Source organism: Penaeus monodon, chromosome 6 (assembly GCF_015228065.2).
Source record: "Penaeus monodon isolate SGIC_2016 chromosome 6, NSTDA_Pmon_1, whole genome shotgun sequence".
Taxonomy (NCBI): domain Eukaryota; kingdom Metazoa; phylum Arthropoda; class Malacostraca; order Decapoda; family Penaeidae; genus Penaeus; species Penaeus monodon.
The window spans coordinates 45,172,082-45,190,519 of NC_051391.1; the positions used below are offsets into that span (position 1 = coordinate 45,172,082).

The 18,438-nt window shown below is 50.7% G+C and overlaps 1 protein-coding gene across 3 annotated transcripts in view; it reads right to left on the minus strand.

The window, feature by feature from the left end:
- Positions 1 to 18,438, minus strand: part of LOC119574562 (neuroglian-like) — a 117,258-nt gene that overhangs the window by 52,860 nt on the left and 45,960 nt on the right. For 2 of the 3 annotated variants that reach the window (XM_037921836.1, XM_037921837.1), the window contains exon 1: positions 374 to 519. In XM_037921836.1, coding sequence (XP_037777764.1) covers positions 374 to 504 — 131 coding nt within the window. In that variant the 5' untranslated portion in view covers positions 505 to 519. Of the gene's footprint in view, positions 1 to 373; positions 520 to 3,713; positions 3,772 to 18,438 lie in introns of those variants that run through there. The other variant, XM_037921838.1, reaches the window with a different exon arrangement.

Consider the following 18,438-nt stretch of genomic DNA (forward strand, 5'->3'; position numbering starts at 1 on the left):
TCGCACGGAGCCTTGTGATGGCTGTAAAACGCGCGAGTCCCTGCCACGCCGAGACAGGTGGCGTTCAGCTCGGAAGCCCTTGTGTCGAGCGGGTGATTGCATCGAGACACTCGCTAGAGGAAGTGCTACACTGGCAAGACGTGAGAGTGAGGGCGAGGAGGCTGACGGGGACATGTGGCAACTGTGCGTGGAACAATGCGAGAGAAAACTGACGGTGATTGCCCTCGAGAGCACTTCACTGTCGCGGCGACTCTGCCTCACTCGCACGCCTCGCCTCGCCCTCGACCACTTGGCCCGCGGGCGACGCCGGCAAATACATAGCTCTCTGATCAACAAGCTGGAAGTAACAAATAAACGGAAGAAATCGACTCACACAAAAATTCGACGGAGGAAATTCCTTACGGGGAAACTCCCCACAAGCAGGCCGTGACGAGGGGGGGGGGGGATGTGGTATGGTATCTTGCACCGATGAAGTCGGCTTTGGCACTGCGGCCACAAATGCATTACTAAGATGCTACAGTCATCCTCAACTTCCTCTCGGCACTAAAATAGTAACGAAAAGAGTGGCGCAACACCGGCGGCAGCAGGATCGACACAGACCCTGTACTGGTCCGGAAATCACAAGCCCCGCGGCGCCAAACGTTCCTGCCACCGACGCTTGTTCTCCTCGCGTGACGTCACAGGCCGGACGTGACACTCGGTTAAACTCGCAAATTCCGTCACTCAACATCCTTCACTCATAAAATCCATGATTTATTATCACCGCATTTGATTTCTTCTCTTGTGCTGATACTGAACCTTCTTCAACATGTTTTACAAAATACACAACAACAAACATTATTCCTGAAACTCTCTCTTCAGAAGACCTGGAAATGTTGCAAGGCCACTCGCTGCCTTCAAAGCCAAGAGCACCGGAGGAGAAACAAGCGCAAAGCAAACCGACATACAAGCAAAGAACACTTCCTCGCAGTAAAACAATCGCAACGAAAGTTAATGGAGCTTATAAAAACTTGATCTGGACCCGCGCACAGCCTCTGCGATTCAAAAACAACAACAAAACAATAATAAAATAATAATAATAATAATAATAATAATAATAATAATAATAAATAAATATATAATAAACCACAATTTATCCCCGTTTCATCTACTCAACCCGTAACGATGCATCATACATACCGTTTACTTTTGATCCCTTTTATTCTACTCGTTCCGTTAAAAATCCTTTATTTTGTTTACCCCCGAGCCCCCCCCCCCCCCGAAAAAATGAATAAATAAATAAATAAATAAAAATAAACAAAATAATATATAATAATATAAACAAAATCGAAACCCTACCTCAACTTTTACACATTCAAGCACGTAACACTTTACCCACTCCAAAGTCACAGACACGGCGCGCATCCATTCCGGGATGCAGTGAAGAATCCGCGCATTATAGCATAAATGCATGCACCATTGCATTGGGGTGCTTGGAGATGTGGAGACTAAAGGGAGGGAGGGGAGGGGAGGGGAGGGGGGGAGGGGAGGGGGGAGGAAGGGGGGGGGAGGGGAAGGAAAGGGAGGAGGATCGGGGAACAGGGGAAGGAAACGGGAGGAGGAAGGGGGGACAGGGGGAAGGAAAGGGAGGGGGGTAGGGGAAGGAAAGGGAGGAGATTGGGGGGTAGGGGAAGGAAAGGAAAGAGAGGAGGAGTGGGGGTAGGGGAAGAAAAATTAGGAGGAGGAGGGGACAGGAAAAGAGAGATGGAGGAGGAATGGGAGAAGGGGCAAGAAATAGGACGAGGATAGAGGGAGAGGAAGGAGAGAAGTGGAAGAGAGGATAAAAGAGAGAAAGGGGGAGAAAATGCGTTGAATGCCTGTGGGCACGCTTTGATCCCAACAAAATGGGTTGAAGTAGCTGCACGGTGTCCCGCAGCCGCTGTTTCGCCTTAAGTCCAAACACCTGTCCATTTTTTCTCCACACCTCTACAGTAACAAAATGCCCCTTAGTTCCCAAAATGGACTAGATCTACTTACCCAATCTCTCTCTCTCTCTCTCTCTCTCTCTCTCTCTCTCTCTCTCTCTCTCTCACACACACACACAGATGAGAGAGAGAGAGAGAGACATGAGAGAGAAAAGAGAAAAGCGGGGAGGGGAGAGGAGAGAAAAGGAGAGGAGAAGGGGAAGAGAGAGGGGAGAAAAGAGGAGAGAGAGAGAGAGAGGAGAGAGAGAGAGAGAGAGAGAGAGAGAGAGAGGAGAGAGAGAGAGAGAGAGAGAGGGGAGAGAGAGAGAGAGGAGTGAGAGAGAGGAGAGAGAGAGAGGAGGAGAGAGAGAGAGAGGAAGAGAGAGAGAGAGGAGGAAGAGAGAGAGAGGAAGAGGAGAGGAGAGGAGAGAGAGAGAGAGAGAGAGAGGAGAGAGAGAGAGAGGAGAGAGAGAGGAGAGGAGAGAGGAGAGGAGAGAGAGAGAGAGGAGAGAGAGAGAGAGGAGAGAGAGAGAAAGAGAGAGAGAAAGAGAGAGGAGAGAGAGAGAGGAGAGAGAGAGAGACATACACGAGAGAAGAGGAGGAGGAGGAAAATAGCCAAGGATGACGATACTGACGACAAGGCGGGAGGAGGCGCGAGGGAACGCCCCTCAGTCAAGCCGGTGCATCAGCCTGCTATCCAACCCAAAGCACTGCGATGACATCATAAGGGAGGGACTATGTGTTGCAGAGACGGCTGAGGGTTTCATTTACATGTTAACTGGACACTAGATTGGGTAGTGAACGCGGCTCAACGAGAGGGAGAAACGAGAGGCGGAGGAATGATCCGGTTTTAGTCATTTAGGATATAAATTGCAAACGGTGCAAGCGGGGGACCCGGCTACAACGAGAGGGATCGTTAAAAATGCAAAGGGATACAAGTGCAGCCGGGGTAGTATACAGGGGCATGCTTTGGGGGCCGGCCGCGCGCAAAGAAAGAGAGAACGAAATCTTTCTAGTCCTCCCGAAACGTACGTGGTTTAAAAAGAGCAATCTGTCAGTTCTGCTTGTTGGCAAAGGAGGTAGGGTCGGCCAAGTGGAGTGCACCGCCATGGGCAAGCCTCCACCCTGCCATGAGGAGCGCCCGACAGGTAAGGTCAGAGGGGGCAGCATCGCCATGGGTTGGAAGGGCAGGGCAGAGCTGAGGCCGTGCTGAGCCAAGCAGGAAATTCCCGTAAGGTGACGTCAGGGGCGGTACCTGGGCCGTCATGGGGAGTTCTCCTGCCTGCAGTCTCACATGTATTGATCCTATTTTTGGCCACCAACCAACCAAACTTACCTCGCGAAGTCGCCGTCATCTCGCACACGCACTCTACGGTGTCCAAACAGGAACAGACACACCACGCTTCCGTATCATTCGCGTACAGCGTGAACGAACGAACGAACGACACACACAGAGACACAATGATAAATAAGGTATTCATGCACCGAAAATCTTTTCGATAGTAATTCTAGTACCAGGCTGCTGCCATGCCTAATAATCTCTCTCTCTCTCTCTCTCTCTCTCTCTCTCTCTCTCTCTCTCTCTCTCTCTCTCTCTCACACACACACACAAACACACACACACACCACACACACACACACACACACACACACACACACACACACACACACACACACACACACACACTCACTCACTCACTCACTCACTCACGCACATACACATTTACTCTTACACTCACAGACCATATATTACACTCGCTTTGAACTGACCTGTCCCCTAGTGCCGGCCGGCGACGAATGCCCCGGAGCCCTGCTGTATCTCGGTTATCTGTGGACAAGGCAACACACGGTTAATGAGCCATAGTCGCTGGGGAGGAAAATTTTCTATATTTGTTGCCTTAATGCAGTGAAGAGAGGAGAGGGAGAGGGAAAAGAGAGAGAGAGGGAGAGGAAGAGGAAGAGGGAGAAAGATAGAGAGAAAGATAGAGAGACAGATAGAGAGATAGAGAAAGAGGACGCAGTAAGGTAAGGAGAGGGGGAGGGAGCGGGAGGGAGGGGAGAGAACAGAAGAGGAGAGAAAAGAGAGGTGAGAGAGAGAGAGAGAGGAGAGAGAGAGAGAGAGAGAGAAACAGACAGAGATAGAGATAGAGATAGAGAGAGAGTGGAGGGGGGGGGAGAGAGAGAGAGAGAAAGAGAGAGAAAGAAAGAGAGAGAGAGAGAGAGAGAGAGAGAGAGAGAGAGAGAGAGAGAGAGAGAGAGAGGAGTAGCAGTAAGTAGTGAGAGAGGGAAAAGAGGACGAGAGAGGAGGGAGAAGGGAGTTGACCACAATGACAAGGGTAGAAACAGTAAGATTAATAATAATAACAATAATTAACAATAATTGCAACCTCAAAAATTTACAACACCAGCAATGCAAATAGAAATATACTGATAATTATAACAACTAAAAACGTAAAAAATAAAAACAAATAACTACAATAAATATAAAAAAGGGTAAACAGGGGAAGAAACGATAGAAATGCGATTTTGCGAAGAGGAAAATGAAAAGGTAAATGAAGAAGGGAGGAAAGTGAAGTAAACAGAGACATGGGGAAAAAGAAGAGAGAGAGACAGAAACACGGTTGAAAAAAAAAGGAAGACGTGGTAAAAAGAGGAGGAAGCAGACAAGATAAAGAGATAAAACATACAGGCAAGAAAAAACCGAAGAGAGAGGGGGAGGTGTCCAACATAAAAAGAGGGGGCTCGAAGAGTGTGAAAGAAAGCATATTAAAAAGAGGGAGAGATTGGGTTACGAATGAGACTAAGAAGCAGCCGGAAAAAAAAGGCTAGGCAGAAAGATGAAAGGGAAACAGTAAATGGAACGGAGAGAAAAGAGTAAAATGAATTTATAATAGCAATGATCTGACTAATAATACCTATAAAAAAGACGGTGATGGTAATAACATCACTGACAAGAGCAATGCTAATAATAACACTAACACCCCCGCCATAAGAAGCAATACCAGCAACAAGAACTGAAATAACAGTGATAAATATTCCAATGGCAGCAGCATTGCAATCGTAATAATGGTAATCACAGAAACAAGAAAACTTATATAACCATCATCGCCAACCTTGCAATCCCATCAAACCACATCAACATTAATCAACAAATAAATCAAGAAAAAAAGGAAAACCAAGATTAAAAAAAAAAACAAAAAAAAAAAACAAAAAACGGACAGTAATGCCTTTGTCTCGCAATAAAAGAAATATAAAGAAAACGAGGACCCAAAAGTGGAAACAATGCAGCACATCCCAGGGGGGAATGGGTGGGTGGGGGGTGGGGGGGGTGCAGGCGGGTGGGAGGAAGATGAGGGGAAATGGAGGACGAAAGAGAATGAGAGAGAAAGGGAGAGAAAGATGGGAGACACAGAGAGAGAGAAGGGATGGGGCGGAGTGGGAGAGGAGAGGGGAGGGGATAAAAAAGGAGGGGAGGGAGTGGAATGAGAGGGAAGGAAGGTGGATAAAAGGAAGGGAGGAAGGGAGGGGGAGAGACGATCCAGGAAGAGAGAGAGAGAGAGAGAGAGAGAGAGAGAGAGAGAGAGAGAGAGAGAGAGAGAGAGAGAGAGAGAGAGAGAGAGAGAGAGAGATGAGCCAGCGTTGCAAAGTGAACCGTGTACATCATTATCTCGCTTAATGATGTACAAGAGGGGAAACGACGAGGGGAGAAAACGAGGAGCGTGATGAAGGAGAGATGGCCGGGAAAAGGGAATAGGTCTAATCCCCCTCGTCCTTCCCCTTCTCCTCCCCCTCCCCCTCCCCTCCCACGCCCACGCCCACAGCCCATCCCCCGTACGCCGAGCCCTCGCACCAACAAGCGCTGACGAGGCTGACGACGCTAACTACCCCAGTGCTTCATTAACCTTCCGCTACAGGAAACCATCAAGCCATACGGACGCACTAAGGGGTCATGACCTGCAGGCTTCATTTCTCACCTACGCTACGCTGAGCTGTCACTTCATGTTACCCATGGCATAAACAGGAAGAAATGTAGGAAAAGGGTGGAGGAAGTGAAGCGACAGGGGGAGCGAGAGAGAAGGGGGAGGGGGAGGGGGAGGGGGGAGGGGCAAGGGCAAGGGAAAGTCAAAGAGAGAGAGAAAATGAGAGAAAGAAAATGAGAGAGGGAGAGGAAAGAGAGAGAGAGAGAGAGAGAGAGAGAGAGAGAGAGAGAGAGAGAGAGAGAGAGAGAGAGAGAGAGAGAGAGAGAGAGAGGGGAAAGAGAGAGAGAGAGAGAGGGGAAAAGAGAGAGAGGGGAGAGAGAGGAAAGAGAGAGAGGAGAGAGGAAAGAGAGAGGAGAGAGAGGAAAGAGAGAGAGAAGAGAGAGGAAAAAAAGAGAGAGAGGGGAGGAGAGAGAGAGAGAGAGAGAGGAGAGAGAGAGAGAGAAGAGAGAGAGAGAGAGAGAGGAGAGAGAGGGGAGAGGAAGAGAGAAAGAGAGAGAGAGAGAGAGAGAGAAAAGAGGAGGAGAGAGGGGGAGAGGGAGAGAGAGAGAGGGAGAGAGAGAGAGGGAGAGAGGGAGAGAGAGAGAGAGAAAATAAGGAGAGAAAGGAGGGCGGAGGAGGAGGAGGAGAACGAATCTGCATGCGCTATCAGATAAAAAAACGTTCGATTAAGGTCACAAGGTTGTATACACAAATCGGGGAGTGAATACAATAACAGACCGCCCGGCATCAAAACGCTGACTCGAGCACAATTCCCTCCGCCGAGGATCAGAGACGCGACACAAAAAGCACTCGGCCCCTCGTTCGCATTTTATCGTCCGGCCAATTACCGTGACGACCCCGGCGAGATGGAGAGAGCATGGGGTGAGAGAGGTCAAGAAGGAGCTTGTGACAGCAAGAAACAACCGTCCCCCGGAGACACAACACCAACCAGCTGGGTTGTTGTTCTTTATTTCTTCCATCACTTTCCATCCCCCCGATCCACTTGCACGCCCGTTGTTGGAGAAAACACAATAACGCCAATAAATACAGATCGTGGAGACTACGGCTGGACACAAAAGCGCCGGGTAAAAGCCACGAATAACAATAAATAAGTATAAAATGATCCTTTGCGGTATATAAAAGGGGTGGGACACAAAGGCGGCTAACACGCGGGACTGAGACCCTCGCACTCTCAGGCCTAAGAAGTGGGCTTTCCTCGGCCTCCACTCCCCCACCCTTTTCTCTTTCCTTGCTCCCTCTCCCTCGCACTATCACGCTTACTACACCCTTACTACGCCTTTCCCTTTGGCTCCCTTTTTTGCCTCCACATTCTAGTATATGAGTTTGGATTCCTTCTTGAAACAATGCCACTCTGGTCTCATTCTCGTGTTCATATTTTTGAAGTTTTGAGCGCGGACTGAGACTATTTTCGGCTGTAACAAATCTAAGCTACTGTAATCCGACGCCCAACGCCTGTCCATTCGACCACTAAATAATCCCGCATTTTCCGTGCCCTATATCCTCATGGCAGCAGCGCCCACCCAGATTATCCTAGCAGGGTCAGCTGTCCGGGTCCCTCCAACCCCGTGATGGGCAAAAAAAAAAAGAGCGGCGAGGAACAGTAACTCCTAAAGGTGGATAACCTGGAGAGCGTCCTGTGGGGTTACGAAGTAACGTAGTTTTAAGGCGGTGTGAAATGTAGATATTGAAGCTCCTCCCTACATTCGGAGGATCTCTCTTTATAAATCGGAACTTCGACCTCATCCCTTCCGCCTCATCCCGGAACACGAGTGAGGGCGCCGTCCCCCTCTACCTCGACCCACTAGCGCCGCCGGGAGATAGTTGTAAATCACGTCCCACAATGAGGCCAATCAATTTATCCCTCGCGTTAATGGATCATAAAAACGAGCATGTGGCGGCGACGGCGGAGGGAGGGTGTCCGTCGCGCACTCACACATGTTGCGGCCGGTTTTATCACCGCGTCCCTTACTCGCTCCAAACACTAATACGTGATTGTAAATGCTGAGCATCGGAGCGTGCATCTCACGCACGATCGCGCACACACACACATCAATCGTAGTTGCATTATAATCTAACAGTAGGCCTACGGAATACAACTCCACATAACCGGTAAAGCTGATAAAAAAACATTACACAAGTAGAACCTTAAAGCAAAATCGGGGTGGCGGAAACGTACAGCTTCAGCTCCCCCACCCCCCTCCTCTCTCTCTGACCCTTCTCTCCCCACCCTCGACCCTCATCACCAACCCTCAAATAACCACGCATCCCCACCCCGGTCGTTTAATACTTGTACTTCTACTGATATCCTTTAAACGCACCCCTAAATAACTGCGAAAAATGCCAACATTTCATTTTTTTCTGGAGCTTTTTGAGTACAGTATTGAGCACACTTCCAATAGCGATAATAACGCTGGTGCGCTGACCCAGGGCGACACTGACGCGCCACGTGGCCAACCTCACGCTTCACGAGGGCAAGGAGTGACGTGCGAGGGGAAGGAGTGACGTGCGAGTCAAGGGGTCAGTACAAGGCGTATCCTATTCCGCTGTTCAGCACACGTTTGCCACGGCTCACTGGCTGCACATGTCACTCTGCTGAGACTGACCACGCCAGCTAAAGAAAACTGAGGATAAACTGTTACAAGGGAGACACTCCGAGAGGCGGCGACCTTTTGCACGCTGAATGCGGCGTCCACGGCGAAATGCCACGCTTGTTACGCAAGGATAAAACGCTATATCTGTTCAAATAACTCGGGCCGGTTCAACCACAAGCCCTGCTATCCCTAAATGAAAATAAATGATCAAATCACTTTCCCTAATTGAAATTCTTCCGCGCCCGAGCCAGTTCTGCCCTAAAAGTGTTACCAACAAAATTGAAAATGTCAATTTAGAGCCAGACCTTAAAAACAATCTATACCATTTTTCCAATATTTTTATACAAACTGAGTGGAATACGTCATATTTCAGTTTCAATTATGCATAATTACTTGGCGGTGGCAGCCACTGATTGAAGGATAATGAAAAATCCACAAAAACTGATCAACATCTGACAACGACTATGGAAAGAGGAACGGGAGACGTAGAGAGCACCAAAGGTATGTGACAACGACAACTTTCACCTGAGCCCCACACATCACCGCCAGGTCTCACGGGTGTCTTGTTAGCCGGAATGACTAGGACTACGTGCCCCGCGGCCATCTTGTCCCGTCCATTCGAACACGCCGCAGCGAACGGCTCATCCGCACCTTTACCTGGTCGTTATTTACCGGCGGCGATACTTACTGCGACGACGACGATTCGGAAGGAGCGAATGTATTAGAGTGAGAGGATTGAATCTTTAAGCCAATTGCTGCTCTTCGCCAGCGCATAGAGGCGAACTTTACCTGTTGTTATCCAATACCGGAGATCCAATACCTTCTCTCTACCCTGGTAACTACACGCTATTCTTTGCCTTTGCCTTACGCCAATCGGATGGATGGCAGCGTCTGACTTGCGGTAACGCATCGTTTAGCATTCCAATTCATTCATACGGATATCTCTCAGCCAGCCTGACAGGCGCCATTCCCGTCATAGAGATGCCATGTGCAGCGTAGGCATCCGTCAGAAATTGTCAGCAGTTGTCGGCTCACATTACCATCTCGGCCTGCGGAGAACGGCACTGTTTCGGCGGCGGGATGGCTGCTGACAGCACGATCAAGACACTGCCTATTTTCCTGCTCGATTACACGCGCGCCTACCGACACGGGAACATACGCAACCCTCATTCTACCTCATACTGCACTCGGGGGACCTTTAGGTGATGAGGGAAGGGGAGGGGAGGGGAGGGAAGCAGATGTGGTGGTGGAAGAGCAGGGGCAGAAGGGAAGCGGAAGGGAGAGGCAAGAGTAGTGAAAGTAATAGTTCTTCCGGGAGAGGAGAAAGCACAACTGCCTCTAATGAATTTATGGCAAGAACTATCGTCAATACATTTCGCTTCGCTGACACCAGTGTGTACAAGGTTTCCTACACTGACTTAAAAACCCGTTTTCTGGAATGAGCTACCTTTCCTTCCAGACAAACAAGAACAAAGGAACAATCACGAGTATATAGTGACTACTGGGTAAGCCCGAAATGTGTATTTAAGAGGCCATCACGTTTAGAACAAGGTGGCTGCTTAACTGTCTGGAGTATGTGTATTCACCTATAAAATTAAGACCTCTTACACTATGTGGATAACTAAGATTCCTGCGACTTATCAAGCACAAGCACACAAAACCTCCAGGAATTCCCTACGATCAGGAGGCCGACGACGGCAGGAAGCAAAGAGAAAAGCCAGATACGGTTCGAAGCGCCCCCGAGGCCTCCCTCGACCCGCCGAACCCTCTTGAATGCGATCGAGACGAAGGGCAAGAGAGGCGCACAAAAGAAAGAATAATAATGTGCCACGAATAAAGCAGCGGTATAATACAGCAAGAAATAACCAAATAATAAAGAAATCCACAATGCAGGAGAGCGAGCCAGGAGCCGCGGAGTGTGAAGGAGGCCCGTAAAGTAGTGCGCGGAGGGAGAATAAAGCGCGCCGGGCAGGAGGCTTTACGAGGCGGATCTGCATGTAAGAAGGCGGCCATAAAGCGGCCTCGGAGCCCCGGCAGGAGGCGGACGACAACCAAGGCGCCGCCAAGCCACGTCCCCCCCTACCCCTTGCTCTACCCCCTCATACCCCTTTGCCCTTGCCCCTCACCCTACTGCTTGGCCCTGCCTATGCCCATGCCCCCCCCCCCCCCGACCTCTCAACCCTTTCTTTACCCCATGCTCTTCTCCCCTACCCACACTCCTCTGCCCCTCGCCCTCACCTCCACCTACCCCGCCCCCACCTCCACCTACCCCGCCCCCATCGCCATAAAGAGGGTAGCGGAGAAGCCCTCATAGGCTGGCACAGGAAGGAGAATGAGGAGAGGGTGGCACTGCTGTCGACACTGCTGACTGCACCGCTGACGGCGCGACATGGTGCTACATGTGACAAGAGATGGGGTGGCAGCAGATAAGTGGTGGCACGGCGGTATGTGTGCGGGTGAAGACGGGGCCTCCGGGAGGGGGCGTGGACGAGCCATGCCCTAGGGGGACACACAAACGATCCGTGAAATATTTTGTTCGTCATGCTGTCAATACTGGGATATGTATCTACATAAATGCACCTACGAAAACATAAGTAAAATCATCCATTTATCCATATGCTGTGTGTGTGTGTGTGTGTGTGTGTGTGTGTGTGTGTGTGTGTGTGTGTGTGTGTGTGTGTGTGTGTGTGTGTGTGTGTGTGTGTGTACGCGTTTATTTCCATATATTTCTTAAAATACTGCCTAGCATAAGAAAGAGAAACAGCACTGCTAAAAATACATTCGTCAGAGTTGGCTCGGTTCTTGTCAATCCACATGTCCCTTAAACCCGTGAAAGTCTACTTTATTACCGTAGTAAATATTGCGTGAATACTTAACTCTTCTCCCGTACACATAAGGAGGGCAGCTTGCTCTTAACCGAGGAGGGAAAACAGCCCATACGAAGGTAAGAGGAGGGAGGGGAATGAGAGAGGGAAGGGGGGAAGGGAGAGGGAAGGGAGAGGGAGGAGAGTGAGTGAGGGAAAGGGGGAGGGAGAGGAATGAGTGAGGGAAAGGGGGAGGGAGGGGAATGTGAGAGGAAAGGGGGAGGAAAAATGAGGAGGGGAAGAGGGAGAGAGGAGGAGGAGGAGATAATGGGATACGAAAAGAGAGAGACCACATACCCGAGTTGGTCCCCCTCGCTGTTACCTGACAACTCCCGGCGAAGAAGTGCCACGGGGGCCAACTGCAATGGATCCCCGGAATTTTTAGTGCGGCGGGAAAGTATGGCCAATATCAAGTGCTGGCGACGCGCAAACGGCCCTTATAGACAAGGCAAGCCGTTCAGACTCCGCATTTGAGTCGGCCTGGAACGCCAGGAATTCCCCGCCGAGCCAATCGCCCCTCGCATCCGTCTTCCGGCACACGGGGGGGGGGAGGGGGAGGGGGAGAGAGGAGAGGTGCAGGAGGGGGAAGGGGGGGGGAGAGAGGAGAGGAGAAGGAGGAGGAGGGAGAGAAGGAGAAGGAGGAGGAGGGAGAGAAGGAGAAGGAGGAGGAGGGAGAGAAGGAGAAGGAGGAGGAGGGAGTGAAGGAGGAGGAGGAGGAGGAGGAGGAAGAGGAAGAGGAAGAGGAAGAGGAAGAGGAGGAGGAGGAGGAGGAAGAGGAGGAATAAGAAACAGAAGGAGGAGGAAGAGAAGGGAGAGGAGGAGAGGGGATGGGGGCCATTTGTTACGAGAACAACAAGTTTCCTTCTCCTTTCACGTCAAAGCTTCGGTGTTTTCCCTATCGTCTTGAATTACCCTCACCTTTGTTTGCTTATTTCCACGGCTTTGTTCTCCTTTCTTTCTCTCTCCTTCTTCGTACCTTACCTCATGCCCCCAGCAGTCTTTCCCTTCGACTGCGAAAACAAAGGACGCGAGTGCACGCCCCGGGGACGCTCTCCCCCCTGAGCGCCGCCGACTGGCACTTGATCCTCCCCCGCGGACACGAGCGCAGCCTAGACAGCGGGACTTCTTGCGACAGTGGCAATTCCGAGCGGGAGTGGCACCCACGCGACGGCACTGCGGGCGGGTCCGCGGGTATCTCGAGGGCGGGAACCGGTGACGTCATCCTCTTAAAGCAAGCACTCCTTCGTCCGCACCTCCTCCTCCTACTCCTCTATCTCCTTTCCCCCTCCTCTCCATCTTCACTGTCTGATCCCTCCCTATCACCCTCTCCCCCTTCTCCCCTGTCACCAACTCTTACCTTTTCCACTTCCTCCACCTTGTCCACCTCCTTTATTCGTTCCTCACCACACCCACTTCACACGTCGCATGGTAACACTCGACGACGCTCGCCACCTTACTCGCTCGCGTTCACTCGGAGTAGCTTTGCACCCACACATGCATCTGCCAAGCTTGAAATTTCTAAAACTTCTCCGTTACAGTTCCGACAGCAACGTGAGGGAATCCTATTCCTACTCGCGCTAAAATGGCTCACAAATATCCGCACAGCCACCCTTACCCGCCACCTCAACTGTATAATTAGACATACGCACGCAGATGTAAACATAAAAAGTAAGTAAATGAAGTAAAAACCTGTGCAAATTAGGCAAAAAAACAGACACCCGCGGGATCAAGTTCCCCCTCCCTCCCCGCCACGCCCCTCCCCTAACAACCATAACAAACCACCGCCGCAAAAACAGGGGCGCTGCTCTCCGCACTCGCATGCAAACAAACACGCCGTCAAAGACATTCCAAGAGGCGAGGGGTGAAACGGCTTCATAAACTGCTTACTAAACGCCGGGATGAATGAAGCGCCCTGCCCGCAGCTCACAGAGAGAGAGAGAGAGAGAGAGAAAGAGAGAGAGAGAGAGAGAGAGAGAGGAGAGAGAGAGAGAGAGAGAGAGAGAGAGAGAGAGAGAGAGAGAGAGAGAGAGAGAGAGAGAGAGAGAGAGAGAGAGAGAGAGAGAGAGAGAAAACAGCCCGAGAGAATGCGACAGCGGATTCACAATAAGAAATAAACAAACTAATCGGGACTCTATACGGGTTAAGATCCTGCACTACACAAGACGGCCACTGTCTGGCTGCTCTGCAAGCACGAGACACTGCCAAGTGGATATAAACATAAAAGCAAGAGCTAACACGAAATATAAACAAACAGACCTATACTAAACAAATTAAAAATTAAGTAGAAGACAAGACCTTGGCATAGCTTGGAAGAGAAGACCTAACATGTGCACGTAAAAAACCATAGGCGATCTAAACACATAATAAACAAAGGCGATACCCGGAGAGCGCCAGATGAGGGCGACTCTCCAAGATGAATTAAATGTCACGTGTGGAGCTGTGAGATGATTACGTAATGGCGCAACCTGAGCCGCTCTCCACCCTCGCACCCTAAGGGCCACCATCTTCACGGTGTAGGGTGTCGCAGGGGGACTCAAGCTGGGATCGAAAGCATTAGGCAGCTTAAATAGGCATGCTCTAACACCGGATACAGACACACACGCACCCACCCACACACCTAGGTATACATTGCGCAGACGACAAAAATCAATGGTCAATAACCCACAGTTTAGCTACGCTTCATTAAATTTTCCCGCAAGTCTACCTGCCTCCACCCTGAATACTACACACCACATATACACTAAACACCCAGCACATAAGCAACACCCCACACATCCACACACAGTGACACTGTGACAGCAACGATAAATCTACGAACACATGTACACACAGCCTAAAACAAACATGCGGAAGACCGAGGCGAGATGTCTCCTGTAAGTACGGCTCAGGATTTGGAAGGCGAGGTGGAGGGCGACAGCGCGACGCGACGAAGGCAGCAGGGGGAGGGGGGTTGGGGAGGGGGAGAAGGGGGGGAGAAGTGAAAGGACTGAGAGGGGAGGTGGTGGTGGCGACAGAGGTGGAGGTACCTAGAAGGGGGGTGGAATTGGAGGTGGAGGGAAGAGGAGGGAGGGGGAGGACTGTGAGGGCGCCCGTATATCAGGGGTTAAATATGGCGACGGGGGAATTACTGGCGATACTCGGGGAAAAAGAGAAAGGAGGAGACACTGATTTATTGTACCTCCATTATTTCCCCCACCCCTACGCCTTTTACCATGAGAGGGTGGGGAAAGTGGTTCCGGTATGGGTGAAAATAATGGAAGGAATATCAGATAAAATGCCGTGTGGTAAGTCGTGAAAAGAGACAAGGGCAATGTGACTGAAGGAGGGGGGGGGGGGGGCAATCGACTGATAGAGGAACATTAACCAAAAACTGACCTAACAGACAAGATCCCGTCCCATCTCTTGAGAATTTCAGGATCTGTTGAAATAGGATTCTCAATTTTTGCTTGGGAGTTCTTGCCGTCGCAGTGGTAATCGGAATAATATTTGGCAAAATTTGAATGCGAATTTTGTTGCTGCTGATAACAGTGGCACACACACTTTCCTTGACATTATTGAGAAGTGACGAAGCAAAATACTAAACAGGCACACGGCACTCTTCACGATCTAAATCCACGTTCTGTCTAAAAGTCTGTGACCTTGCCCGACATCAAGCGCTATGAATGAAAACGGGTTTGGTCCAGCAAGAGCGATCCGACGTCCATACGATTTTGTTCACGGGATTGCTAGCCAGCATTAAGGCTGCGTCTACCGTAGCCATCGCCACGCATCACACGCAGTAACAAAAGAAGAAAAAAAAAGCGTGCGCACCTACCCATCCCGTCCATCCCCCGCCATGCGGCCCCTGCCACCCTGCAGTCCCTAGATTGAGAAACCGGGCACAAACCGCAAGTTACCGTCAAATACAGTCGAGTCAGCAACCGTGTGAGGCGGCCTACGTGACGAGAATTCACGACACCCAGACTTTTTCCTCGTAGCCTCGATGCATGCTGCCCTCTCTCGTGTACAAATTGAAATGGGTATGAGAAGGGAGAGGGTAGTGGAAAAGGCAGAAAGAGGGGGTGAGGGACAGAAAAGTAGAGAGGCTGGACAAAGGCAGAGGAAGATGGGGAGGTGAAGAGAGGCAGAGGAAAAACGGGGAGGTGAAAAGAGGCAGAGGAAAATGGGGAGGAAGAGAATGAGAAGGGGACAGGGAGGAAAGGAAAGAGTGTAAGAAAGACAAAAAGAAAGAGATGTAGAGGAAGAGAGGGATAAGGAGAAAGGCATGATAAGGATGAGATGGAGATGGAGATGGAGATGGATAGATAGTGAGAGAGAGAGAGAGAGAGAGAGAGAGAGAGAGAGAGAGAGAGAGAGAGAGAGAGAGAGAGAGAGAGAGGAGAGAGAGAGAGAGAGAGAGAGAGAGAGAGAGAGAAGAAGAGGGAGAACGAGAGAGACGGAGAGAGAGAGAGAGAGAGAGAGAGAGAGAAGGGAACGAGAGCAAAACTAAAGGAAAGGAAAACAAGACGACCTGCGACCCGAACAGCCAACCACATTAACCACACCACATCAAGCATCCAATGTCACCAAGGGAGATGAGAGGGAGAGGAGGGGAGGGGGAGAGGAGGGGAGGGGGGGAGGAGAGACAGCGGCTAATTCTGCACTCTGGCACACTCAATAACAATAGGCATTAAACAGCCGAGGCTCCTGAAGGCATACCAAGTGCACGTACAGCTGAGTGGAGAGAGAGAGAGAGAGAGAGAGAGAGAGAGAGAGAGAGAGAGAGAGAGAGAGAGAGAGAGAGAGAGAGAGAGAGAGAGAGAGAAGAGGAGGAGGAGGAGGAGGAGGAGGAAGAGGAGGAGGAGGAAGAGGAGGAGGAGGAGGAGGAGGAAGAGGAGGAGGTAAGGGGAGGAAGTAATACGCGCAGGAGGTGGTGGCAGTAGAAACTATTGACGGGCTGGACACCACTGCGTTCTCACTGCGACAACTATCCCACTCTCAATCCTCCCTGCTCTTACTCTTGCCCTTACCGCTATCCACCTCTCTCTCTCTCTCTACATTTCTTTGTGTCTTCATTTCTCTGCCTGTGCCTCTGTAACTGTCCCTGTATTTGCCTTGTTATATGTATCTATCTATATATCTATCTATACAGTGATCCTGCGTGTATGTAAGAGCGCGTGCTTGTGCTTGTGCGTGTATGTGTATGTGTGTGTACGGTACGTACATGTTGTGTGTGTGTGTGTGTGTGTGTGTGTGTGTGTGTGTGTGTGTGTGTGTGTGTGTGTGTGTGTGTGTGTGTGTGTGTGTGTGTGTGTGTGTGTGAGCGCGCGCGTGCATATATGTGGATGTATATACGTATGTGTACGCCAACGCCATCTGACATTGGTCCTCCAACCTTTCATGCCCCTCGTTCTCGCCGCATGATTTTTCCTTCCTTTAGCGCTCTCTCGTCTCTACTCCCCTTCTACATGTCCTCACTCCCTATTCCTCCCTCCGCTCTTTCAACCTCGCTAGCCTAATCTTTTCTTGCTTCGCTTTCCTTCTTGTTTCTCAATCTCTCCCCTTTCTTATCCTAACCATCCTTTCCTTCCCAAATTCCTCTTTTGTCCCTCTCCCCTATTCTACAGTATGTTTTCCCATTACCCTATTTTTTTTTTCTTCGCCCTCTCTCTCTCCCCATCTTCTCCTCACCTCATTTCTCGTCCCTATCTGACCACAATCTACTCCTCCTCTTCACGTCCTCATTCCACAATATTTACTTCTACCTCCCCTCCTCACCTTTATCTTTTAGTCTCATTTCCTCCAATTTCTCCGACTCTGAACTTTACCTTCAAATTTCAAAAGGTTGTATTCGATTACTTCCATCCTTATTAATTGCAGGTTTCCGCACTCCCCTTGTTCTAACTCTGGTCTTTCATTTTTTTTCTATTTCTTTTTCTTCTTCACTCGGCCTTTCTTTTCGCCCTCTCCATTCAGTCCCCTCTCCGCCCCAACCTCGGCGAGACATGAGGGAAGACGAGAACGCCACCTGTTTTTATTTTTATTTTTATTTCTTCTTTTTTTTTCCTGGGTGGCGGAAACCTGTTAACAGAAGGTAAACAGTGGCAACGGATCCCGGGTACGTGCAGTAGTGTCCCCCAACATGCATCTGACAAACGCAGGTGGTAGTCAACGGGAGCCCTGCGTAAGGTAAACAATCTAAAGGTTGTTTTAGGGAAGGCTGCAACCACACGCACACACAAGGGTACGCAGGAGGAGGAGGAGGAGGAGCCGGAGGTAGGGAGGAAGGGGAGGAAGAGGAGGAGGAGGAGGAGGAGGAGGAGGAGGAGGAAGAAGGGGAGGAGGAGGAGGAGGAGGAGGAGGAGGAGGAGGAGGAGGAGGGGGGGGAGGAGGAGGAGGAGGAGGAGACGGAAGGAGGAGGAGGAAGAGGAGGAGGAGACGAAAGGAGGAGGAGGAGGAGACGGAAGGAGAAGGAGGAGGAGGAGGAGGAGGAGACGAAAGGAGGAAGGAGGAGGAGGAGGAGGAGGAGGAGGAGGAGGAGCCGGAGGGAGGGAGGAAAAGCAGGAGGAGGAAGAGGAGGAGGAGGAGGAGGGGGGAGGGGAGGGGGAGGAGGGGAGGAGGAGGAGGGGGGAGGGGAGGAGGAGGAGGAGGAGGAGGAGCCGGAGGGAGGGAAGAAGGAGGAGGAGGAGGAGGAGGAGCCGGAGGGAGGGAAGGAGGAGGAGGAGGAGGAGGAGAAGGAGGAGGAGGAGGAGGAGGAGGAGGAGGAGGAGGAGGAGGGAGGGAAGGAGGGAGGAGGAAGAGGAGAAGGAAGAGGAAGAAGAGGTGGAGGGAAAAGCGGATGAGGTGAGGGAGGTAGGGGTAGGAGGAGTAGGAGAAGAAGGAGGAGAGAGGGAGAGGAGGAATGAAGTGTACGACGACGACGAAGAAATGAAGAGCGGAGAGGAAAGAAGAGAAAGGAGACAAAGAATCCCAAAATAAAATGGGAACAGAAGTGGAAGAAGGAAAGAATGGAAAAAAAAGAGCCAAGCCTTCTCTCTCCTGGATGTGCGTGTTGGGCGCAGCAGACGACTCAGACCTCGGA